At 41.9% G+C, this 25,358-nt stretch overlaps 2 protein-coding genes across 3 annotated transcripts; both read right to left on the minus strand.

Moving 5' to 3' along the window:
* Nucleotides 1–357: 357 nt before the first annotated feature.
* arid1aa (AT rich interactive domain 1Aa (SWI-like)) lies at nt 358–16,616 on the minus strand. Its single transcript, XM_041988598.1, is given in 36 exon segments — nt 358–3,319; nt 3,322–3,427; nt 3,429–3,488; nt 3,582–3,689; nt 3,691–3,712; nt 3,827–3,896; nt 3,899–4,013; nt 4,015–4,041; nt 4,043–4,088; nt 4,090–4,129; nt 4,132–4,176; nt 4,179–4,268; nt 4,271–4,384; nt 4,387–4,548; nt 4,551–4,667; nt 4,831–4,905; nt 4,908–4,924; nt 5,482–5,524; nt 5,527–5,605; nt 5,805–5,826; nt 6,439–6,611; nt 6,696–6,876; nt 6,976–7,049; nt 7,051–7,130; nt 7,297–7,501; nt 7,605–7,814; nt 7,908–7,993; nt 8,076–8,221; nt 8,309–8,633; nt 9,191–9,361; nt 9,465–9,554; nt 10,502–10,736; nt 12,039–12,134; nt 12,225–12,827; nt 12,928–13,152; nt 15,419–16,616. Coding segments are annotated over 36 exon segments (6,876 nt in total). The 5' UTR covers nt 16,334–16,616; the 3' UTR covers nt 358–1,616.
* A 2,909-nt stretch (nt 16,617–19,525) lies between these two features.
* On the minus strand, nt 19,526–23,589 carry gpn2 (GPN-loop GTPase 2). Of its 2 annotated transcripts, XM_041989062.1 has the most exons (6): nt 23,405–23,589; nt 22,832–23,260; nt 22,544–22,700; nt 22,203–22,363; nt 20,256–20,386; nt 19,526–20,048 (listed from the first exon to the last, which is right to left on the minus strand). In XM_041989062.1, the coding sequence occupies exons 2-6, from the start codon at nt 23,249–23,251 to the stop codon at nt 19,976–19,978; spliced, it is 942 nt and encodes a 313-aa protein (XP_041844996.1). In that variant the 5' UTR covers nt 23,252–23,260; nt 23,405–23,589; the 3' UTR covers nt 19,526–19,975. The 2 variants fall into 2 exon arrangements, with proteins under 2 accessions (XP_041844996.1, XP_041844995.1); XM_041989061.1 differs by having other exon boundaries at nt 22,832–23,589.
* Between the last annotated feature and the right edge of the window lie 1,769 nt (nt 23,590–25,358).

The following is a 25,358-nucleotide window of genomic DNA, read 5'->3' on the forward strand; positions in this document are numbered from 1 at the left end:
TACTTTCTGTAAATACTCCTATAATGCAGTTTTTAAGTGGGATTTTTATCAGATACATCTTAAATGCATGTGGAATGCATTGCCATACATTTCCCACAAAATTGTTCATGCAAAAATAAGTTTTTGTATAACCTTACTTAAGGCTTTGTTATATGCTTTTAAAGTTCGAAAAGAAGAAAAAAGACCAATGCTTTTCTACTTAAATATTGAACTGAAACATAAAAGTTAGGCTAATAGTGAAGGCAGTTATTCTATGCTGGGCAAGAATTTGATTTTTAACTGAATTTTGTGTAAATTTCCCTATTTTACTGTCCAAAAGAGCCATTCCAAAAGAATGAAACCATCAAACAGCTTACGAAGATTTGATGTACATTTATTCTTACCACGTGGAACATATAGTATAAAGATTTCATACTGAATAAATGATATTCCTTGAGCCAAAAAAGAGAAAAGGGAGGAATTTACATGGTCTTAGCTACATAGTCTGAAATACAAATATGCAGAATCCATTACCAGAGAAAATTTGTCAAATGTGTACTTCATCTAGTTTATTCTCATTGTACCAGGAGAGAACAAGTTTGATCCGTGTCTGCCGTACTACGGAGCTGTGGAGAAACCAGAGGAATAGGTGTAATTAGCAGGGACTGGAGGGCAAGGAGCAAACTCATGGCAGCCTCCACCCCGCACCAATAACAAGTGTGATAATAGTGACACAGACAGAGACAGACACAGAGAAAGTAAGTATAATGTACAACATTATATATACACCACAGCAAAGCTGTATTTGAAGTTGAAAACCAGTCCTAAGAGGTGATTTCTTTCCATAAGGGTATTCATACAATCAAGGGATAAGAGGAGGTAAGGGTGTTGTAGGTTCTTGATACTTTGGGGAAGAAAGCCATTTTCTGTTTAACACCAAACTAAAATGACCTTAGAACTCTAGAGCTGCATCATCAGTGTTACAGAATGCTTACACTCAAGAGCAGGACGGTACAGAAAATGTCCTACAATCTACTGCACACTGCACAGGCCTCCCCGGTGAAGGTATTTATTGACAGCGCTGTCTACTGTCAGGCTGACCAGTGAGGATCCAGCTATAGCGACTATAACCAGTAGGCCACTTGTCAGTCTGCTTCACCTCTAAATGTCAACCAGTTACAGACTCAGTGTGCCCTCAAGGGGAGAGCTAGGGCACACAGCGTCTCCCAAATTCACTGTAAACGAGACAGCAACTTTGGTTACAGTTTTTGTTTTTCAGCTATTTATTTATTCATTTATTTATCTTTATTAAAAAGTACTTTCCCCCCCAAGTGCAGAACAGTCTCCCAACTATGGTGCTCTGCTCTCTGTCATCCAGTTGGCATTCACGTTCCAAGTAGTGTCACTTTGTCGGCATCTCTCTGGTTTGCAATCCACCACAGCTCTGTAATTGGCCTCCTTGAGCAAGGCTGGCTTGTGAAGGGCTCACAGAATGTGATCTGAAAGATTTTCATAAATTAAACACAGTCACTTGAACTTTCCTTGCCCACTTTTACACACACAAGCCAGGTTTACCAGGGAATAGGGAATTGTGGATAAAAATCCCCAAGAAGTGGAGCCACAGCTCCATACAGCTGTCATGACTGGCCAATCAAAAAGAGTACATCACAGATAACATGAGAAACCAGTGAGTTCATTAGGGGAGACACGGAAAGGTCGAGGAGTCGGGACTCATGTAGTGTGAACTCTGAGTGGTTCTCCTCCACCTTAGCTAAGGCGTGCAGAGCCCGGGCGGCTCGCCGCATCATGTCCGGGCTTGTGGGCTCGAAGTGCATCCCCTGTAGGTGTAGTAGAGAGCTCTGGCTCTGCTGAAGCTGTGTTGCAGCCAGACTGTCCTCCAAGAAGCCCAGCAAGTTGCCCACACTGCCCTTCTGAACAGCAATTGCTCGGGCTGCCATAGTGTCACCCTGGGCCAGATTGGCCAGTAAAACCACAGCCATCTCCCTGCAGACTGCCACCTTTCTGTCTCCAATCAACCGCACCAGGTTTCCATATAGCTTCTCCAACCTACCAAATGGTGGAGTGGCCAATATGAGGTCCACATTGTTGTCTTGAATGCTTAGTTTGCTTAGCGTCTCAAGGACCAGTCTCTGAGGTGACAAAGCACTGTGGGGACCCAAGGTGGGAAAGGGGTCCTGAGCCTCTGCTGAGGGACAGACAGCCCAGTGAAGAAGACCATCCAACAGGGGCAAGCAGATGCTCTCAGGATAGATGGAGAGGTCCAGCTGGCCTGAAATGTTTGCCAAGGTGACCAATGTGTTCTCCCTCAGGAGTTCCAAGCAGTCCCACCACCATTCATCCCTTTGGCCAACTCCCTCGTCTGAATCCTCATCTTTCTCGTAGGTGAGTGGTGCCTGTTTGCGCTCAGGGTGTCGGTGGTGGAGCAAAATCAGGCGCCCGAGAATCAGCAGCAGGCCTGGATGTTTGGACATCTCGTGGTCATTCCCTGGTACAAAAGAGAGGCTGCGGACAATATTCGAGACACAAATGCAGCGTCGTGCTAACGAATCCTGCCAGTCAGCCAACGCAATGAGTGGCCCTTCATCTTTACTGTGGGGTTCATCCTCTAGGATGGTGCCAGGCAGCTTTGCCTGTTGGGTTAAAATACTTCCAGGGGGAAGAATGGGTTTATTGTTCTCTTGGTGACTTTTAGAAACGTTTTCAACAGTGTTTGTTTCAGCATCTGTTTTCCCGTCGTCTTCACTGCAAACTGTTGTGATGACCTTCTCTGAGACTGTTAATTTTGCTGACAAAGATGTCTGTTGTTGCCTTTCTTCTTCATCCTCTTGCTTTCTTTTTTCCTCCTCAGTAGGCAAACCATTTTCACAGACTTCTTCTTCAAAGACTCGCCGCCTCAGTAAAATTGGGGGCATTGGTATTCGTTGTCGTGGTTCCAAGAAGTCTCTGCATGGCTCAAAGTGGGTCTGGATGTGTTCTGTGGAGTCACCCCCTCCAGCACTCCAGTGCAGTAACCCACTGTCAAACTCCTGCACTTTGCCATGATTATTTGACTGGGCAGCAACAAAGGGGTCTTTCTTTCGTACCACCCTCAGGGGAAACTTGTCAAACTTGCTGGCTTGTTTGGGTCTCTCATGGGCAGATAAAGACAGCAACGAACCCGACTGTTCAGATGACATGCCCTTGCTCTGCCTCTCATCCAGCTTGTCAGCTTGACCTTGAGAGCACTGCACTTGATTATCCTCCTCTTTCACGTGAGCTGCCCCATCAGTCTCTCGCGTCTCCTTATCTTCATCCTCTTCTTCCTCTTGTTCCATATCTCAACCCGTGGCTCCTCTTCTTCCATGCTGTCCAAAACTTGTTTCAAGGCATCAGGATCAAGCAGCGTCCTCTGGCCGGGGTCCCCACCTTCATACTCCCGTAGAATGCCCAAAGATTTCTATCAGGCAACGTCTGAATAATTCAACCACCAACTCTAATAGACCAGGCAGCTGTATAAAGAACACCAACAGAAGTATTAGACATAATCACAACAAAGAACGCAATGAGCAGCCTACCGTTAAGAGATCAATATTAAGTCTCACCGTGTTGAGATCAAAGGTAGAAATACTGTTGTCATCATACAGGAGAATATTGATGGTATCTAAGGCCCACGTACTTTCAGCCAATAAACCAGACTTTAATGACATCATGGACTCTCCAGGCCTCTGGGGTTTCCTAAAAAGCAAGGAATGAAAAGCAACATTGGTAGAGGCCACTTTCTGTGCAATAACTTGAATCTAAGAAATAAATGGTGGAATGGTGTCAGTATTTATCATTTGTTGTCATACCAATATCTTTCACTGTGAGTCTGCGTCGTGGTTTCAGGACAGGATGTGTAGCTTCTATGGAACCCGGGGAAAAGGCATATCTCGCCTTATTAGAGGCGACTGCACTGGAGGGGGCACTATGTGAGATGCAGGCACTGGAGGGCCAGCCTTGTGCATCTTCATTACTCCGTGCATATAAGGAGATTTAGCTGGGTGATGTCCGGCTCTCCATTGGGGCGGGGCATGGAAGCTGGGCTGGACACCTGTGGAATGTGGTTCTGCACCCTGAGGGGGCTGGTAGTTGGACTGTACTGATCGAGGCATGGCTGGCCAGGCCCAGCTGACCATAGGGTAGGCTGCCGAGGGCCCTCTGACCCCCCCACTGACCCTCATGATTCAATGGCGCTTGCCTCTGTTACATCATATCCTCAGAGCGGTTCATGCCAGGGTAACCAGGTCCCTGGGTGGGCCTGCAGGGCCACCCTGTCGGTTAGGGTAGCTCTGATAGTTGATATCTCGAGGTCCCTGCCACATGCCTCCCTGAGGGCCATCAGGACCTGACTGCATCATCTGAGGGGCATGTTAGGCTGAGTATTGGGGGTCCGGTCCGCTCCCTGCATCCCGTCACGACCAAAGGGAAACGGGAATTGATTGCCGGGCCAGGTGGACGACGGTCAGGCAGGGTAGGGCCCACTGCCGCCATACTGATTGTACGACTCCTGCTGCCCTGAAGAAGGTGCAGAGCGCCTCCTTGCTGCTGTTGCTGAGGTGCTTGTTGACCACCAGGGAAGGGCCCGCTGTACTCTGTCTCATGACGTTTTGATGGAGGGTAACCTCCTTCCACAGGACGCTTGTAACTCTACAGAGACAATTTTATAACACAGCGTCTCAATAAAACGGTGGTAATAATGAATTAGTTCACAATATACTAATTGTCATTCAAAATTAATGGTACTTTTAGTGATTGTACAGACTTATACATAACTTTAAATAAGAGGATTCCAGAGTTAGTTGGATTTTAATGTAGTACTGTTGTGGTACATTCCAGGCTGCTGATTTGGGTAAGAACCAGTAGGGGGCGTTCCCTGTCCAGGATACGATTACCATAGGAATCATGCCTGTAAACATTATGCCTTGTCAGTTTGACCATGGAAATGTACTGCGCCTCTCACTCAGTTAAGACAAGCACCCACTGGCACCAAAACACAAAAAATAAGTAACAATTCTTTCAATTTGCTTTAAATGACCCAAATGTCTTATTACAATATGATGATGAAATGCAGAAATCCAAGGTACGGTGTATACACATGATATTGTCATTCTGTCCTACCTTGGTTATTATACATTTCAATTAATTTTCACATTTAACAAAGTCAAATGCAAAGGGCTGTCAACATTTATTAAAGTTTTAGAATGAATATTTAATTTAATATTCATGAATCTGACCAAAACATTGTGCATCTACTTTTTTTTTGCACAACCCTGATAAATGAGAAAGGAGCTGTTTGAAAAAAAATTTTTTTTTCCCCAACTGAAGCATTTGTCATTTTTTCCAGCATTTCTTTAGCCATCCGACACTCAAAGATTATGAATTACAATTAAAAAATCTTTACATGAAGAACACTCAGTTAATTTGCCAGTGGTCGAGACCAATCAAGTGTGTGTGTGTACTGACCGTGGCTGCTGTGGTGGGAAGCGATTTGGCGAATACATCCCGTGTCGGTGTTGGCAGGCATCATAGGGTTTGGCTGAGGAGCACCAGATCCCATGTTGCCCTCTGGGCCCATTCCTGCTCCGATCTGGGAGAAAGTACAACAATACACAACAATAGGTTTTTATCTAATTTTCTACTGATTAATAATTCTATTCAACTGATAAAAATAATCGCAATACAAGTGTTAAAATAACACTGTTTATCAATAAAAATTAAAGTAAAAAAAAAAAGAAGAAAAAAAGGCAACCTGGATAATTAGCCTGGGACTAACACTACTTTGGTACAAAAACGTTTTTATTGAATCCTCTAGAATCAGTGTGATGGAAGTACACTTACACGGGCATCATCGTAGTATTAGAGGTGCTTAAACAACCTCAACCATAAAGTAAAGGACTTTAAATCCAAAGAAATGGAGAAAAGGGACAAAAATTTTCTAAGAAATGAGAACTCAAACAGTATTTGGTAAAAACTTTGTCCACTAATTAACAGTTTCTGGTCAAATCTTATGTATAAGCATAAGAATCAGCACCAGAGGTTACTGAGCAACACTCTACCAAAATCATATATTACACTATTCAACTACGATATGAATGAATGAATGAATGAATGGATATGCCTATTTTTATAAACAAACACAAGTGAAATCACTCATATGATGGGGAATAAATGTAATTTCTATATTTTCCAAAATAATGTTTTCATTCTTTTACTGTAAACATTTTATTTGATTTTTACATAACAAAACCATGCAAGACCATTTCAAGTGTGTAAGACGACGGAACATTTTAGGGTTTCATTTCTAAGTCAATCGAATGTAAACTGATTCTGAATCGGCAATTAAAATAGTGATCCAAGTGTGATTGGTCATGAAAAAGGGTTAAAATTAGCAATAGTTTAATTGTCTGTGTCCTATTCAACAATCCCTCCCTCCTATCGTTAGCCTGGTCCATAAGGATACTGCTTTCGGGCCCAATGGCATTGTGCCATGGCCCCAGGCGGTCCTCTGTTGAATGGAGGCTGCTGTTGTGGCGCTGCTGCTGCTGCTGTTGGTCACCTACTACGCTGTTAGGGCCCTGGTTAGCAGGCAGAAACTGCTCCCGACTGCAAAACATTCAGAATTAAACCAATTTAGATGACCTGCCCCCGCTTTTAAACTTATTTTCATGAATCCAGGCAATGCTCCCACCTTTCCGCATGTTACTAAAGGGGTCCTTGTTGGGTTCGTAGGGGCCCATTCTACCTTGCATGTCTGGTGTGTTCATGCCAGATTGATAAGTGGAGTTGGGGGTCATGTTCTTCCTGGGGAAAGCAGGATCGCTTCCATCAGAGAAGGGGTCTTGCAGGTTAACACTGCTCCTGGTATAAAGGCAAATGTTATAAAGAAACAAAAAGAAATTAGTTACACTAATCTTTAAGTCATTTATAAGACAAGTTAAAATTTTATACAACAGTCACCTGGACCCGGGAGGCATGGGGGGCATCTGGGTATGAGGAGTGGAGGCCGGTGTGGGAGGTTTTAGGTCCCCCCCCCTCAGCCATAGAGCTGCTGGTTGACTGGGGTGTCTGAGGGCCCTGCAAAGAACCTGACCCAGCTGTGGAGCAGAGGGACGCTTCAGTTTGAAATAAAAGAGGAGCAGACAAACACGGTACAAGACTTTAATGTCACTGCAATAAAGCCCGCTGGTTTTTTTTTTCCCCTTCACTTTTTGTTTTTACGTTGTTTAGATGTGGGTCACTGAAGCGCATGCGTATCTGAAAGATCAAAACAGCTCTAACCTGGAGAGGGTGGCTGAACTTTAGCAGCTTGGTTCTTTTTGTTGTCTGAAAAGATCTCAGGAGGAGGGTCTTCACCACGCTCAATTTTGCACTCAAAGGCATACAGACACTGGATGTACTGCTTTTTCAAAGAACTGGCAGCACTGCTGGATGTACCCACATTCAAGGTAGTGGCCAGATCACGCCATTTTTTACTCTTATTCACCTAAAACACACATCAAGTCAGGCATAATTAGAAAAAAGCGATAACAGAGGGCCAACACCACATGTACTTCAGAATTAATTGTTCTTATAAACGGCATATTAACCTGTGTCATTCCTCCAATCTCTTTGACTGACATATATAGCCGGAAGAGGTCAAGGGGTTTGCGTCCTACAGCAGGAAGGTTGCTCATGCCCATTGCTTTCTCTTCAATGAAAGCCAAATAACGGTCAACCCACATCTTCCTGTCCGGCTCTGGTCCAAGCTCATACAAGCGAGTTATGTTTTCACTGGTTGTCGTGGAAGAGTTGGATTTCTGTTTTACGACAGATTTACAGTTTTAAAACAAAATGAGAATCCAACTCCAAAAGACTTTCAGAAACACTTGGCAATTTTATAAACATGTTACCTTGGATTTAGAATCTGGTTTGGGCGTTCCACTCCCATCTACCTTGTTATTCATCTTGTTATTAATCTCTGGACTAGCAGCCATACCTACATCAGGAAAATTGTACTAGAATTAGTCAAGATGTTGCTGCATCAGAGCTGAAGCTAGGCACATCTCTGTACAACTTACCACTTGTGTTATTGGCCATGTTTGGCCCCATGGGATAAGGTGCTCCACCTGGAGTGTTCATCATTCCAGACATGCTGTTCATTGGTGGGCCATACGGTGGACCAGAGCCCATCATGCCTTGAGAAATGTTGGGGTAACCAGGCATCCTGGGAAAAAAGGGGACATTTTTAAGACTATGAAGCACTCAGCAAAGCACTGGCTGAGAAGCCATCAAGGATAGCTCGTGAACCAACCTGTTGTGCATTGAGTTTGTGGCTGCATGTTGCATGGCTGTGGGATCCTGGGGCTTTCTGTTCATTCCTGGTGGGGGGCACATTCCTGAGCCTGGCATGTTGCCCATATTAGGAGGCATGTTTGGACCCATGCTGGGGCCCATATTGGGACCCATATTGGGGCCATAAGGACGAGCTCCCATTTGATTAGGAGGCATCCTTCCTGGAGGCATGCCAGCATATGGCGGCCCTCCACCCTGTCCTGCCATGGGATTCATGGAGCCCATGCCTTGTCCAGGATAGTTGGCATTGGGCATGTTGCCATAGCCAGGTTGTCGGGGATAACCTACAGAAGACAGCATGCCAACAGCAAATAGACTTAAAGTGAGCCAATGGCTCTAACCATACACTAGTCATGAAACATAAACAAGTAAAAAATAACAATCACTCCAACACAATGATTATTATTTGTGCTGTTCTGTTATAGTTACAACTCTTTTCCTAAAAATCTCTGAAAGACAGACTTTTTCCCCCCTAACCGTCTGCTAGCACAAAGAGTTATGCACCCAGTGCAACAAGCCTTTGTCACAGTTTCAGCTCTACTGACAGGAGGCTCTGCTACGTCAGCTGACTCTCTGCTTCACAGCTATAAATAGCTGCAACAGAGTCAGAGGGAGGGACCAACGATAGCATGGTATTCCTATGAGGCAGTAAAATATATTCCATAGGTTTGTCTAACAGAATTTGAGCACATGAGCAGGTTAAAATAGTTGACTATAAACTGTGTAGAACATTTAACAAAACACAAACCAAGCTTTTTAACTCTTTATTTATTCTAACAACATTTAAAAACAGAATGAAGTATTTTAGTCAAGTCAAAGCCAGACAGAGACAAGTACAAACCTTGGGGGCCGTATTGTCCTCCCTGCTGCCCGTAGCCCCCCATGGAATTGTTTTGCTGATATGGGGCCATCCCTGGATGCATCTGTCCCCCAGACGATTGACGAGGTGACAGTGCAGAGGCTGACTGAGGAGAGCCATACGGGGGCATCTGAGAGTTTCTCTGCATGAACCCTGAAACAAATGGACATGAGAAATAGGTGATGCTTAGACTCTGATGCACAAGGAAACACTCTAGAAGCACTAATCTTTGTGCACACTAAAAACAGCTATTTACCTCTGTCCTGGGCCATAGGAGACTGACTCATTGCAGGATGTAGGCTGCCATCTGAATGCACACTTGATGGCCTGGGAGGCATCTGAGTCCCTAAAACCATAATAGTGGCGTTTAATAATGAAGTTTGTGCGGGTACAATGCCTGGCTTCCACAGATGATCTTGAAAATATATTAAAATAATCTGGTATTATAATTTGTCTGAGTTAAAAAAAAACAAACAAATGTTCATATTTGTGCCTGCTCTCCCATCACAAAAATATAAAGTCAGTGATAATTATACCTCTTTGAGAACTACACTAAACTTAAGAGGATACCTGATGTGTCCCATCAGACAATGAATCTTTTATTTGCACCAAAATAAAAGCAAAACTTGTAAAAAAAAAAAAAACAACTATTTGTAGCATTAACGTTTTGATCAGACTTTTGTCAAAATCAAGCTCAACTTACAATGTAAAAAAATACAGTTTGTGAGCAAGAATTGTCCATTTGAACTAAACAAACCGTTAGGATGTAGCTATGATCTCAGTGTACCTTAGGATACCAAATGCAGCTGTCAGAGCATTCAGTAAAAATGTAATTACAGGACAACTTTAATGTTGCCTTTTTATCCAAAACAGAGCAGCCTGCATCTGCTAAAACAAGAACATTTTCAGTTCAATAATTCCTCTTAAGGACACTTCCTGCCTCTCAGAAAGCTGCACACAGTTAAAAATTAAGAATCAGGGCTTCAACTTTCCATCCTGTTAGATGTTACTTCCACTGAGACTTCCACTCTGTTTTGTTTCTTTATAGAGGATCATGTCAGTGCTTTGGCGTTTAAGAAATAAAAAATCAACATATCGAGCATAGATACAGCTTATTATCGAAGTCCAGGTTTCAGAGTTTGATAAGAGATTAGTTTTAGTGATCCGATGAATTCATTTCTTTTAAATCTCTGAAATGAAACAGGCTCGTGTTTTCAAGAGTAACAACTTGTAAAAATACCAAATCTGTAATAAATTAACAGCAAAAAGTCTGTTATTTATCACACGTCTCACCAGGCATGTTGGCGGGTGACAGTGGTCCTGTTCGGGGTGTGCTGGCACTGGCGGGGGAGCCCGCTGGGGAAGGCGAAGGCCCCCGAATGCCTGGTAGGTGAGGAGACGTATGTGGAGAGAAGGGCGACTGAGCAGGGTTACTCTGCTCACCTTGGCTGCTTGACACACCTGATGTGCCGGGACTCAAGGCACCCTCTGTACCTGTAGGCAGGTCATCGATGGACCCCGATAAATCCTGAAAAATACCAACAGAAAGAAACTAAAATGTACAGTCAACATGGAGGAAAACAAAGCAAAAAAAAAAAAAAAAAAAAAATTCAAGTTATGATTCCAAAAGATGGGCCTGCTGTCATGTTTTGATTTTTTACTTAATTTTCAGCATTTACTTTCAGTGCTGAGTTTATTTATTGGCTGTAGTATTAGTGCACTGCAACTCCTTATCTTGAGACATGAGTGGCACAGATTCAAATACTACACACGCACACCCCTCGAGGCCTTTGTCCTTATTTATCTTTTTCATAGAAAAATGAGTGTGCATTAGTGCCAAAGGTTGTCATGGTTACTAAGGTTTGTAGGAGGCAAGTAGCAGAGTCAGCAATGAGCCGCAGCCTTGCCATGTGAATTTAATACACACGTTTTTTTTTATTCATCACATTTAAGGCTTTTTCAAACTAAAATTTATATTTGGAATATTCATTTTAGCTCAGGTGGGTTCAGATTCAACCCGATGTGTACAAACAAGTCAGTTCTGCAGGTCATGAAGTCATTCAATGTGACAGGTAACTCACCAATTAGAATACAGTCACCAAAATAGCCCAATTCATTTTGTCTCCAAATTTGGTGACTGACAATGGTCAGTCTGCACCAAGATGTAATGCCTGGGTATATTTATGTTCTCTGGCATTAAAAGGAATTCAAAAGGAATGCATATGAATAGTATCTGTAGGTGTTTACCATCTGCAGCAAATTGACAGGTTATTAACACTGAAAAGTACTGATGAAATTATTTTGGGTTGTTGTGTTTTTAATGGTCTTATTCAACTAAAAGTACACAGAAGAGATGAGCACAAAAGATCACAGCTTATAGTGCGTTTGACTGCAGATAAATTAAACCTGCTTGTGACAATATTTCCAAATGGCCTCTCACTGGTCGTTTTGTGGATACCAGTGTTCAGTCTTCTTAATTCTCATCCAACCAAGTCAAACACATCTTTTTCACACAGAGGCATCTGCCTCAACCATCACAGAAGTGCAGCAGCAAAACACAAAGTTGAGAAATCAGAGCAGCAGAAAGCACAGCAACCACAATATAAGCAGAGTAACAATATGCTGTTAAATCATTTGATTTCAAAACTTATACTGTAACTCACCACATTAAAATGTTCTTATATAGCCATATTTTGGGGTAATAAAACTGTAATACATAACTATAGAATGTCTTACATTATGGTGAAAAGCAAAAACACAGTGTTAAAAAAACACAGGTGTGAGAAAAAGCTTTTTGAGTTCCAGCAGTGGTTTAAAAAGCTTTACTGACCGGAAGACTGGAGGGGCGGCCTTGACCATCTTCTGGACCAGATTTAGGTTGAGTGGATGGAGGGACGCTGGACTGAAATGAGTCCTGGGAAACATCCTGATTAAGAGTCAAAGACAAGGTTATTTATAACAAAACATTCAAAGAAAAATTATAAAAATGACTATGGTGCAAGACTGAGGGATGTACCGGCTGTTGTGGAGGAGGAAAGCGCTGATAAGGTGACTGCTGTGCTTGCTGCTGCTGCTGAGCATTCTGCGGGTAAGCTGTAGGCTGCGCCTGTGGATGTTGGCTGTGTCCTGATGGCTGCTGTGGATGAGACTGTGCCTGCTGTTGCTGTGAGGGGGACTGCTGAGGGCCCTGTGTGGATCCTGGGTAGCTGGATTGGCCTTGTGATCCAGGAGTAACCTGGGAACTTGGCTGCTGTGGGGTCTGATTGGGAGGCCCCTGCTGTTGGGCATAGGGAGACTGGCTAGACTGTGGGGCTGATGCTTGAGAATAAGGTGGCTGAGACTGTGGGGGCCCTTGGGATGGGCCTGGCAGTGGCCCCTGGGACTGTGGGGGCATGTGGGGCTGCTGATAGGGTGGTCCTCCCTGTGTGTGTGGAGCAGAAGTTGGCGGTGGGTGGGGCTGCCCTGGATAAGGTGATTGCCCACCGGGTTGTCCAGGTGTGGGCTGGGAATAAGGGGTTTGCTGTTGACTTGGGTGAGGCCCTTGGCCTGGCTGGTTGTAATACGGTGCCTGGCCCTGAGAGCCATAGCCTCCTGGTCCCTGCTGTCCATAAGATCCCATCTAAACAAAATAAGCATAACATCTTGAGAAACAGAAAAAAAAAACAAAAAAAAAAAACAGATGAAAGCCATGATATTTAAAAGTAAGTAAGATCAAATACCTGTTGACCATAGGGCATGCCACCCATGCCTCCAGGAGTCCGCGCTGGCATTCCCACTGGATATCGCTGGGGGCCTGGTGGACCGTAACCCTGACCAGGGTAACCCGGTCCAGGCTGAGGACCTGTAGGAGGCCCCTGCTGTGACTGCTGATTATATGGACTACCTGCTCCATATGGCTGTGGCTGACCTCTCATTTTTCCCATTGGATCCATGGGACCAGGTGGCTAAACATGACAAGAACACAAGACAAGTTTAGTTAACAATTACAAAACAAATGCAACTCCTTACAAGCAGTCCTCCTTACACATAGACAATTATCCCATTAGCATGTTCTTCTAGGACCCTAAAATATTTGGTTGCAATGTGCAACTATCATAGAAATTTAGCAGAAAAACAAACTTCAGTGAATAAGGAAATTGTGCCTTTTACGCCTTATTTCCCACGGTCATTACCCTGATATTTTTTTCACCTCACTTTGCCATAGTTTTGGAAGTCAACAGAGCTATATATACATATCTACTTTCAAATGGAGGGCAGTCTGCCCAATCTTAAACATATCCCAGCTGTGCTCCTGTTTTGAGCCCGGTCCAAGTAGGTTGTTTTTTTTTCCCCAGAGAAGGCAGTTTGGCTTTGGATGAATGACACCAGAAATGAGGGAAGTACTTTAACAACAGCCAAAGAGTGAAAAGCACAGAAAAGCATGCACACTATTACACAGAGAATAATGACTTGCACCTCCAACCCATGGGTTTCAACTACAACAAAACTTTATCATTATAATAAGTCAGGTCTCAAATAATTAAACATATAACTAAAAGAAGGCCCTGGTATTATTTTGTATTATGTTCCATTTGTGCACTCTATTCAAATGGCCCTCAGCTCTTTAACAGCTCTTTTATAAATAGTATAAATTATGTTGTATATACAGCAATTGAAGATAATGAGGTGAAATAAATAAGAGCAGCACATGGCTAATCTGCATAAGACAGAGAGGAAACTCCCTTGGTGGGTGAGAGATGGTGGACTGCTTTCTGATTGGCTTGGGGGGAGGAATGGGGGGGAATTCTTTGCAGGCACACAGTCAAACTTGTGTGGCATGCCAGACATAGCAGCAACACACATCCTCATGGGCAGAATTCAAGACTAGCCTTTGCTATTGTGTAGTTTCCATATAAAGAGAAAAAAAAGCCCATAATTTAGATTGGAGAAATCAAAGATGAAAAACAGTATGGAAATAAAAAGAATGTAAAGAGAGCAGATGTGGTCATAAGCTGTTATGTTGTAAATATTTAATGATTGTAATGCTGTTATAGTTTTATTTGAATTACACACAAATACACTCCAGTCTCATGCAACGATGCAGACTACAGCCATTGTAGTCTGCATCATGGATATCAAAGTCATGCAGCACCTGCAGAGCAGTTAATAATTAGGGTTTAGAAAATATACAAAAACACTTTTTATCCAAGCAGCAGCTGCTCCGGCAGTATGTTTTAATTTAAAGTAAAACGTGAAGCTGAGCAGTGGAGTGAAGCTGTAATACCTGTGATGACCCTATGATGAGCTAATGCCGTGTGTTCTTATCAGCAACTGTTGCCTTACATCACATGTAATTATAAATGGCCATGAGCAGCGGATGAGTAGCCAATCAGATTTCAGCTAGCATGTCAACCCAAGACCAACTATCTCCTGGCTTTGACAGTAGGATTTTACCTCCACAATTCAAATCCCACTGCAAACTGCAATCTGCAGGCTCCACTCAGTCACTCAAAAGGCTCAGTTGGCCGTTTACAGACATCGTGTACGGGAAGTCTAGCAGCCTTTCAGCACAGCGAAACGCTTATAATCAATATATGACCAAAATCTAAGCTTACACGTCTATTCCGGACAGCTCATGGGACAAATAAGTCATTTAAACGGGACCTACACAGGCCATTTAACTGACCGTGAAGGGCTCGTTCGGCACGCAACACATTCCTTCCGTCATGGCCACAAAATTACAGCTTAAGCAAGAAAAACAGTACAAATATGGGGGTATTAGTAACTTCCACATGTTAATGTGTAAGTTAATGTGTATGTACACGTTTTATAGCGGTATAATATAGCTTCTTTTATAACAAGTCGTGTAAATTCATCGTATAAAAGGGAGTTGCAAGGCTATCAAAGAAAAAAACGAGCCGTTGCTCCTCAGTGAGCATTTTCGCCCCCTTTTCAAAGTCAGGCCTTCTTGGCTTCCTGAACATCATTTCATCAACGTATACCTCATTCAACCGCCATTGTTCTTATTTATACAAGGGTTTATAAATATATTTAGAGCCACAGTTATTTAATGGTGTGGTGTAAAGAGAAAAAAATACACACGAGAGGCAGCCATTTTAGAGTCTTTGCGAACTAGTATCAGACAATGGCTGGCCTGCTACGTTGTGAACTAGCTCGGGGGAGGGAAGCATACGTGCTAAAGCTCTTCTACCAGTAAACATTTCCTTTTACCTGGTTTCTAGCTAACGGTTGCCCCGCACTTCCCGGGCTCATAGGCGACGAGTGATGACTTCTTTGTTGCCAACCCGGATTGCTCCCTCCGTACTGACCGCTACTGCCCATGTCTGCTGGTCCCTTACTAGCTCCTTCTTGGCTACTGTAGTCGCTAGACGGGTAGTTTGGATATCCCCGCGTTGAGCTGGGTGACGTTAGGAGCTTGTTGAGTGTCGGTGTAGATGTTGGTTGAGGGTTTCCAATATTATATCTCTGGTTACTGTAAGATCCGGCCATTGCCGAGGGTCCTCCCGGTGGTGGCTGCTGCTTAGCTGGCTGCCCCCCAGCTGTCGGCGCCTGAGCACTGCGAGGGGAGTTCATGGCGTATGCTTGGCCGGGATATGGAGTCCTGTTCGGGAATGGGTTGTAATTGTTAAACTGGTGGTTTGAAAAGCCATGCTCATGTGAATTAGGTTGATACGGGTCCATCATGTTGCTCGACTGCACAACCGGACCCGCAGCAGCTGCCATGCCAGGGCTTTGTTGTCCGCCATGTTGATGAAAAGGGGCCCGACCGTAGTGCGGACTGTATCCGTACGAAGGTGGAGGAAAAGCGGGGCCGTGGTGATGCACCAAACCGGGGTGGTTATTTCCCTCCGGTCCGACAGAGTCATTCTGGGTATTATTGTTAGCCCTGGGCGGGTTCCCATTCCCGTTCTTCATCTCAGGTTCCCCTCCTCCCCCTGCATTTCCACCGTCGGCCCCGTCCTGCAGATCCCCCCGGCCTGGCGATCCGCCGTCCAAACCAGGCTGCTTTTTATCTGACTGCTTCTCTCCCGGAACCGACTCTTCCTTGGGGTCTCGATCCGGCTTTTTGAGTTCGGAAGGCGGGTTAGTATTAAGAGTGGCGGCGCTGGCGACCTGAGCGGCCATGATACCCCCCCACCTCTCTCTCCCTCTCTCGGCGAGTCAGTCACAATCAAAAGCTAGCATTGAATATAAATAATTGTTTAGAACCATTAATCCTTGTGTCGATTCATTCCCACCCCTTATTCCGGACCGAATCCGGCTGCCATCCCCCCGGTTCCGGTTCCGTAAATGGGTTAGAGAGATGATGGAGGCTCCATACAATGCGTAAAGAAGCGACAGAAATTGTTGTGGGAGTTGTGTTACTGAGCCCGGGTAGAGGCAGGGAGCTAACCCAACCAACACGAGGCTCCGCTACATACAGCCATTTTACTGAGCCGCACAGATGGCTGCAAAAGAAGGACTGGATTTCCTCCAAAGAGGACTGGATTTTCGTGTCTGAAGACCTCATGTTGTCTTTTATTTATTTATTTTTGTATTTATTTTACCCTATAAGTTGAATATTTTCGGTTCACAATTAGACTTAATGTGTGTTCAAATGAATGCCAAAGAAACTGCACAACCTGTGAGCTTTATGAGATGGAGAGAGGGAACTAATTAATTTATGAAACATGTCATTATACAAGTGTGCACATGTCTGCATAGATACTGATGCCACAGCTTGTATATGTAAAAAGCAGGACTAAACACTGTCAGCTACACATTACACAGACAACAACAGGCCCTTGTGCACAAATGTACATAAGTCCTTTAATGCACAAAAAATGCAGACTGATAAAAGTCACGAAACACTCAAATCATGCAGATTTTTCTTTTTCACTTGTCTCAATAAACAAATTTTGTGTAACAACTAAGTTGTCCTTCTGGCTTCATACAGAAGGCAGCTGGACTTCTCTTGTGTCTTGAAGATGTTTCACCTCTCATCCAAATGCCTCCTTTTTTCAGCCCAGTGTCTGTCTATTTAAGCACTTATGACCTGGATTTTTGGGAATCTGCACAGGCGTTACTTTTTGGTTTTCAATCATACTTCTGTCATTATACCTGTTTTTCATATCCTGTCTGTGACTCTTTGACACTAAGGTATCACATTTTGGTCGTTTTTGGTTCTTTGAAGCATTTTGTTCCATATTCTGGCTAATTTTGCTGTTACACTTAATTGTGTTTACTTTAGTGTCACATAAAAAAAAGCCTGTTTGTAATTTTGTATTACATTCAGTTTAATTAAGTTTAATGTCTAATGTTGGTAATTTAACATCTCGCCATGGTAGTTTTGTTTCAAATGTTGGATTGCAATCTGTACTAAATTTAGTAATTCATAGCCATACAATTTATAAGGAGTTAGAGCTGCTTAGTAATCTCTATGATTCACTGCATGAATACAAGACATTATTTTAAGATAATTTATCCTGGCTCCCAATACACACAGTTTATTCTTGGATTAAAAAAATACAGGCAAAGACTAAATGATTATTTCTATGCCTGTTTAAACATATTCAGCTTATAAGTATGTCTCTGCCCTGTTTTTGGTTTTATTTCCTATCAGTGTTTCTAGAAGCATTTAGGCAAGAAAGGCAGCATACACAGGTTTTTCCACAGCAGAAGGAGGAAGCCTTGCAGCAAACGAGACTACCAATGCACATTCCCTCTTATTCCCTCCCCTGCCTGCTCTGCTCTGCTCTGCTCTCCTCTACCACCCCCTCTCCTCTCTGTCTGTATCTCACTCCAGCAGAAACACTCTCTGCTGAGTGTGGGGGGATGGGCGCACAGGCTCATGCTCTCTCTCAGCCTACTAACACTGAACTACACCAAACAGAAAAAAAACAGACCTTATCTACCAGAACGAAGATGCGTTAACAGTTTCAAAGTCTCACAACAATTTTAAAAACGAAGCATGTAAGTCCCTTTCGCTGCAGACAAATAAAGCAAACCTTTTGGCTCACTGGGTGTGTGCACTGCATTGAGCAGGGGAGGGATGGTAATGAAAAGTGTGCGTGCAGAGCTGAGGGAGGTTTCTTTTGTGAGAAATAATTAAAAGCTGAAATGGTGAAGTCTTTATGAGGCATTTAATTGTTCGATTGGGTATTGAATAAAATTCAGATTTGGCATGTAAGTAGGACAAGACTGCCTTTCGGTTTCTGTTCTCACTCTTGATACACAAGCACACACACAGACTGTCTCTCTCACTCTTTTTTTTTTTTTTTACACACACAAACACACACATCTACCTCTAGGGGGCTTAAAGGAAAAAGGCAGGAAGTACCAATGAGGAGGCATACTTGATCACATGTACAAACATCGAAACACAATTTAACATTCTGCCTGACACACCTCCCTAATGCACACAGAGCTTAGCAGGCAGGAAGCTATCCACATATAATTTGCAGCCACATCACACCATCACCACACAGGGTTAATGTGATTTCCCACATCAATGTGAATCGCAAAGTGGATCACGCTTTATTTTAGCATAACTGCAACACAGCAGCAGAAGCACATAAACACACATGAAGCCTGGAGTTAAATATTGGTCTGAAATCATGTTAGTTTTAAGGGTAAAGGTAGAAATTAAAATGTAAATGTGAGATTTTAAACTGGCCTACACTGTGGGGAAAGTGTAGTATAGACAACAGTGGAAACCATGAATGTAGAGAGTTTTTTGTAGCATTTAGAAAGACAGAAGATCTTCCATCCCAAAGACCAGACACAGGGCCAGTTGTGCAGAAACACAGATTTAATGTGGCTTCCTCTCCCCGCCTGACTTAATTTTTCTGCTCCGGCTGCTGGAAAGAATTGGAGCAGACTTTCATGAATCTGGGGAAAGGATTTGCAAGCACATGTGCCATCTACTGGTCAAACAACACCAACATACAGCACTTAATCTTAAAGTCAGTTACTGCTGCAGTTTTATTTAGTTGCTAATGTCTTTGATTCACCTTATCTTTTATTGTCATTACAGTGCTTCACTTTAGCCTAAATGTTGAAACCTTTCCTCGGTCCACATACTAACCAAAAAGTACTGCAAATATTAAAGAGGCTTCCCATATTGCTAAATTCAGCCATATTTAACTGTATAGAAAAGGGAGTAATGCTGCTTATTGACTGCATCAGACATCTTTCTTGCTAACAGGATGTATGCCCACACATTAAGACTTACAAGATAAAAGCTCTGAGCATTTATTTCACCATAATTTTTCAAATCATCCAAAAAAGAACATTTTGAGAGAATCAGTTTCTTAAAATAAGAAGCAAGACAACATGTCCATATTGAATGGAGTCATTTTATTATTTTGAGATGGACGTGACATTCAATAACTGCACTTATGGGTGAAAATGGGCCATTAAAAAAAAAAAAAAAAAGAAGAAAATCACTAACAACAGAGATTAAAATGAAGGATTCTACTTTTGACAAATTTTAAGAAGCATCTGCATATGTATGAAACATTTTTGCCAGTACAAAAATAAGATTCAGCAGACTACACTTTATTAATAAAGAAGAAAATCTCAGCTTTTTCTTCCTTCACTCTCCCACATTGTGGTTTGTAGGAGGTGTGGTGAAAGCACCTAATGTACAACACCCAGTTTTAGTATCAGTCTTTCCCGTGCTTTTGAATTGATTCAGGCCAAGTGAATTGGATGTTGCCAAGACTCCACTGGTACACTGGTGCTAAGGAGGTGTACACTATTGTCCTTCTAATTGGCATTTTCACTTTACAGCTCCATCATTTCCTCCTCCACACTCTTTCCACTGGTTTCCACATACCTCTCTTGCACCCCGAGTGTACTAGAGGGGTAAATGTTAAAGAAAACACAACAAAACCAATGAAGTTGTAATTATCTTTTTAGAGATTATGGTTACTTTCAACAATTGACAACAACTGATTCCACATCATTTCAAAATCAGGGTATCGCTAAGCCTTAAAGTGCTCCTAAGTTTGTTCTTAAAGCAGATGAGTCACAGTGAGTCACCACTGTTATTAGGAAAGGATACGAGTTGAACTGGAAGTCAGCGCCCACAGCAGCTGACATCATGGCCTGCAGATTCCTCTCCTCCAGGTCTCCAAAGCAGTAGCCATTGGCCTTGTCCACTGCTCGTAAGACCTGAATCATGCTCTCTTTGTCCTGGAGAGAGAGAAAAAAAAGCATGTGATCTGGGGGATTTTCCTGCAGAAATTCAAAGGAACTAACCACTGAGAAAATATTTGCTGAAAAAACTTTCACTGAAACCTTGATAATAGGCTGTTTGAAGAAATTTGTACTTTTGGTTTCTGTGTTAGAGTCTATAAAGTCGATAATCAGTCAAACTTTAACAGGTATGGCTTTGTAATACGCATTTCCCTGCTACTGTGCAGACCCAACTGCACTAAAAGGCCTTTTTCAGAGTTTGAAATCTCATGGTAGCACAGCTTCCTCAGTGTTTTCTGTTTTGTTTAACAGGGTTTAGCTTAGCGAAATGAGCACCGGATGCATTCAAAGCCACCAAATTCAAACTTTAACAAAGTTTTTTCTCTCTCTCTCTCTTAGAGTCAACGATGTGTTTTTGGTTTTTAGATGGTCAGGATCTAAGGTAGCAATTGGCTGTGTAACTAAGAGCAAGCTGAAAAAAGTAATCCCTCATGTTAAAACAAGAGCCAATCTATATGGTGCATAAACATGAAGTTCTGACACATGGTCTAGATTCCTGCCTATAAACTCACATAGGATCATATCATTCTGCATCTAAAAGTAATGTCAGAGAACAAATACAGCATGCAGAGAACCCACTTTATTTTAACACCCCAATCCACCTGCAGAAAATTGCTAAAATTTTCTGTTTAAAATGCTGAAAGCAGTTCATGATTAACCTGTCACAAATAATAACACAGTGAATTAATGTTGGTTCTGCAGGTAACCTCTACTTGGTTTGGATGTTGTAACCCTCATTATTATCATTACACTATTGTACAGAAATGTAATGAGGGAATACTTGGAGCACACTCTATCTCTGAGTAAATTCAGATCATTCCACAGAAATCAAATCTGAGACAAGCTGCAAATATAATAAAAAAATAAATTGAAAACAAAGAAGGGAATAGTTCCTTTTGCTGCCTTCAATCAAAACATGAAACACAATTAAAAGGAGCATTGTTAAGGAAGTCTAAAAACTGTGATACACAGAACTCTAACCACAAGAGCATCCATTAAGCAAACACCACAATATTAGTTTATACATTCCTGCAAAATGCAAATACTTTACATCTTGCTCGTATTCTATAAGTAGAGTCATAACAAAGGAAATAATATTTAATCCATTTGGTAGAAAACACAAATTTCCACAATGTTAATGGCATTATCTAAGTAAAGCTTTATTTAATTCATCCAATCTGCTAATTAAAATTGTAATTCAATGGTTCTAAATAGATTTAGTGGCATTGCACACATCAGACCCCAACCTGATAACTTGATTTTTGTTTTCAGATGATGCAGAGTAACAGTGTAATTCCAGCATTAAATATGTATGTATAATGTATTAGGCTATATGAGGAATGACTTTACCATTGCTATCCTAAAGTTGCTACATATATGTAATAAATAGTGACCTACAGCATAACTAATTTTGTAAATTGTTGATGTTAGAATAATAATTAGGCACAACCTACAACCTGGCAAGAAAATCTCTAAATCTACCAAGAATTACTATACAGGGCTCAACCTTTCAGTGCAGCCACAAACTGGTCAACAATTTTTAAATAGTACAGTATAAAACTATTTATGTATACACAGTTAAGTTCATATTTGCACACAAAATAGACCCAGATTAAACAGACAATGAATCCCTAAGAATGAAGTCATTATGGGCACATCTACCAACTGATGTATGTAATATACTATATATACTGAGTTTGTGAAGTTCATTCTTTGCACATGTCAGAAAAATATTCAAAAATTGCAGCTGTACCTGTACGTTGAGAGGAACAAAGGAGACAAGGCTGTAATCTTGTATGACTTCAGCCAACTTTTCATTTAGATGGTGGAATTTTTTAAAGAAGGGGTCTGCAGCCAAATGATCAAGAAGATAGGTCAGGTCCATAACTTCTGTGTAAAAGTCAAGGTTGAAGGCTGTACAGGTACAGACAGGAAAAAGTGTCAACAATGTGGATGCAGCATTCAACTCAATAAACTCTGTACAAGCTGGAAAAACGCATGCATGTGTGAGAGAAACACTCCCTCGCTTAATTTGTTATATTCTTTTGTATGTGGTTATTTTAGTTAAGGTAACGACAACTGCTCTTAACTTACCTAATTTGCCATACTGCTCAATTAAATCCATCTTGGAGAGAATGTTGACATGGGGAAGCTCCACATGCAGCATGGTGGAAAGAGAAGTGCATAACACAGAGATGAACTTGGCTGGGTCAGCACAGTAATGAGAGTCCACAAGGTGAACTGCTGTCAGCTAAAAACAAAAAGGGTGCAGAAAATGAACAACTGCAGTCTGGAGGGAAATTTCAATATGTTGATTCATTGCATACGTAAATAAGTTTAAGGCTCAGATCATTAACCTCTATGGATGCTGGGGAAGCTCACCCTGAAATTCCACTTTGCCAACTGTGAGAATATATTCTTAACCGAACTCTGGTGAGTGTAGAGCTCCACTTGCCCGGGGCAATCAAACAAGAAATAACAGTCACTGTATTCTTTCAGCTTGCTTTCCAACCAGTCCAGATTTGCCTCAATATACTCCATGCAGTACAGAAGCCCACCGTTGGGTCCAAGCTTCAGGCTGTCCATGACATCATCCAGAGTGACCAGCTCTGAAACATCCACTGCGCAAGAATATGGTATCCCTTCATTGGCTGGGTCCATATTAACTACAACCACCTTGCGTCCCACGTTAGTTAAAAACTCCTGCATCCCTTGGCAGTAAGTGGTTTTACCTGAGCCTGGAGGTCCGATAACCACCTGCCCAAAGCGTAGAGAGGGTTTTACTCCCTTCTGTATAGACATGGTTTTAAACTGCCAAGAGGGGATGCAGAATTTCACATTAGATGGGACTAGGAAGTCACAAGGAACTAACGATCAGCACATCAGCATTCAGATCTGGTAAATGTTGTCGTCCTGACATCGATCAGTAAACTGAAAACGCATAAACACACTTACTCGAGTAGAACAACTTCGTAAATGTGATTATATAAAAATTAAAAAGAAATTTTTAATTAATCCCAAATAAAACTTTTTTCATAGTACTTAGGACTGGTATACAAAACTAATATAATACTGATGGGAAATCAGTACGTACGTCCCCCAAAAGTTAGCATGCGTACAGAAATTGCTAAAGCTAATTGGATGTACATCCGGGTTACACATCGTCCTGTCAAACTAAAAGCCGTTCCAAATATACTAACTTATTACCTTCGGTTTACTAACAGATCATTTAAGATCACGATTTGCTCTGTTACATTATTGATTAATACATTTATAAAATTTATGCAAAAATAATGGCCAAATAAATAAATAAATCCCGAGCCTGGACATTTTAAGGTATTCCTCAGTGGACACCACTATAACTGATCTGAAATGTCTGCACAATATTATTGCACAGAAGCACATTACACCCTTTTCCACAATAAAGTCCCGTTGAATCCACAACTATTTCTATTGCTTACAAACCAAACTTTATATAATTTTAAAATGTACAAGAAACCATTTTTAAAAATAGCCATTTTAACCACTGAGCTGTCCTTTGGCAGAGCCAGATTTGTGGTACAGCAATATCAAAACAGATTGTAACAGTAATACTACATGTGAATACAGTCCTCAAACTTGTAATGCTTTTAATATCCAAAAATAAAGTTTTTCAAGCTGTCATTGACAAAGTGATTATACTACTATAACCTGTGCTGGCGTGACCATGTTAATTATCAGTGCTGCAGACCGACTCAAAGGTTTAATTTTTTTGCGCAGACTCAGGCTGTTTGGGGTCCGACCTGAGATGATGCTCATTTTCTATAATGCTGTTCTTGGTAACATCATCAGATACAGTATGGCTGCATGGTTTGGCACATTAACAGTTCAGTCTAAATCTAGACTCACAAAAATAGTGAAAACAGCAATGAAAGTGATTGAGTCAAATAGTCAGTAACCCATATCTGTTCTGTATCAGGATGCCTCAGAACAGTCAATTCAGCGGATGCAAGCTGATGGAAAAACATCTGACAAAGGCTGAAATTGTGAAATTGTGTCTGATATCACCAATTTACAGAATTATACATCTACACCATGACAGTAGCATGCAGTAGTGCACTTCTATATGTTGTTCTACATCAATGCTGGAAAATATCACTGGCTGTTTGTTTTTCTAAATTTAACACCTGAAGGCTGCTTAAGTTGTAATAATCATCTTATTATTTACTAAAATATAGGTCTGAAAAAATTCTAATTTGTGCCCCCATTTTCCTGGTCAATGTCTTTGTCTGGTCCCCCCATCAAAACTTTTCTAGATCCGCCCCTGCATATATTTTTTTTCTATTACTTGTCAAGCACCTGGTTAGAGAAGGGTCCTGTACTGATCTGTATTTCATAACCTATTTATAATTTACCTTCACCACACTCATGGCTCCTAAAAGGTAAACTTGCATATCCAACATCTGCACAGCACCAATGATTTAGACAAGACATCTGTCTTGTTTAATCTTGAAACAAGTTAGATATCGGAACCTGATCCATCTGGTTGTATTATGATCAGCAGAATTTACAGTTCTGTCACCAGCAAACCTAATGAAAATATAATATTAATGCAAACAAAAAGCTGTCTAATTGAAACTGGCTAACGATTTGCATCAGCATCTTGCTAGTTCACCCCTCCTTGACACGAATTAAACGATAAACAAAAAGAGAGATGATTCAAGGAGTAACAGGAGAGAGAGGAGGAGTAGAGGGAATCGCGCAGCATAAAGAAAAGGCCACTGGAGCAGCAACGTTTGAGCAAAAGTAAAAATAAAAATATAAGCACAAGTGTGGGTGTCAAAGCACCCTCATTACCCACAGGTGACTGTAGCCCCTGGCAATCACATGTAAAGCTCGCACAGACGCTTTATGAACAGTGTCCGACTCA

The sequence above is a fragment of the Melanotaenia boesemani genome, chromosome 6 (assembly GCF_017639745.1).
Source record: "Melanotaenia boesemani isolate fMelBoe1 chromosome 6, fMelBoe1.pri, whole genome shotgun sequence".
Classification (NCBI taxonomy): domain Eukaryota; kingdom Metazoa; phylum Chordata; class Actinopteri; order Atheriniformes; family Melanotaeniidae; genus Melanotaenia; species Melanotaenia boesemani.

Excerpts from the sequence above, each read along its gene's own strand:
- gpn2 (XM_041989062.1), bottom strand. The coding sequence starts at position 23,251 with ATGTCTATACAGAAGGGAGTAAAACCCTCTCTACGCTTTGGGCAGGTG. Across the intron at positions 22,701-22,831 it reads TGGCAAAGTGGAATTTCAGG|CTGACAGCAGTTCACCTTGT; the intron begins GTGAGCTTCCCC and ends TTTTGTTTTTAG. Across the intron at positions 20,387-22,202 it reads TTGTTCCTCTCAACGTACAG|GACAAAGAGAGCATGATTCA; the intron begins GTACAGCTGCAA and ends CTCTCTCTCCAG.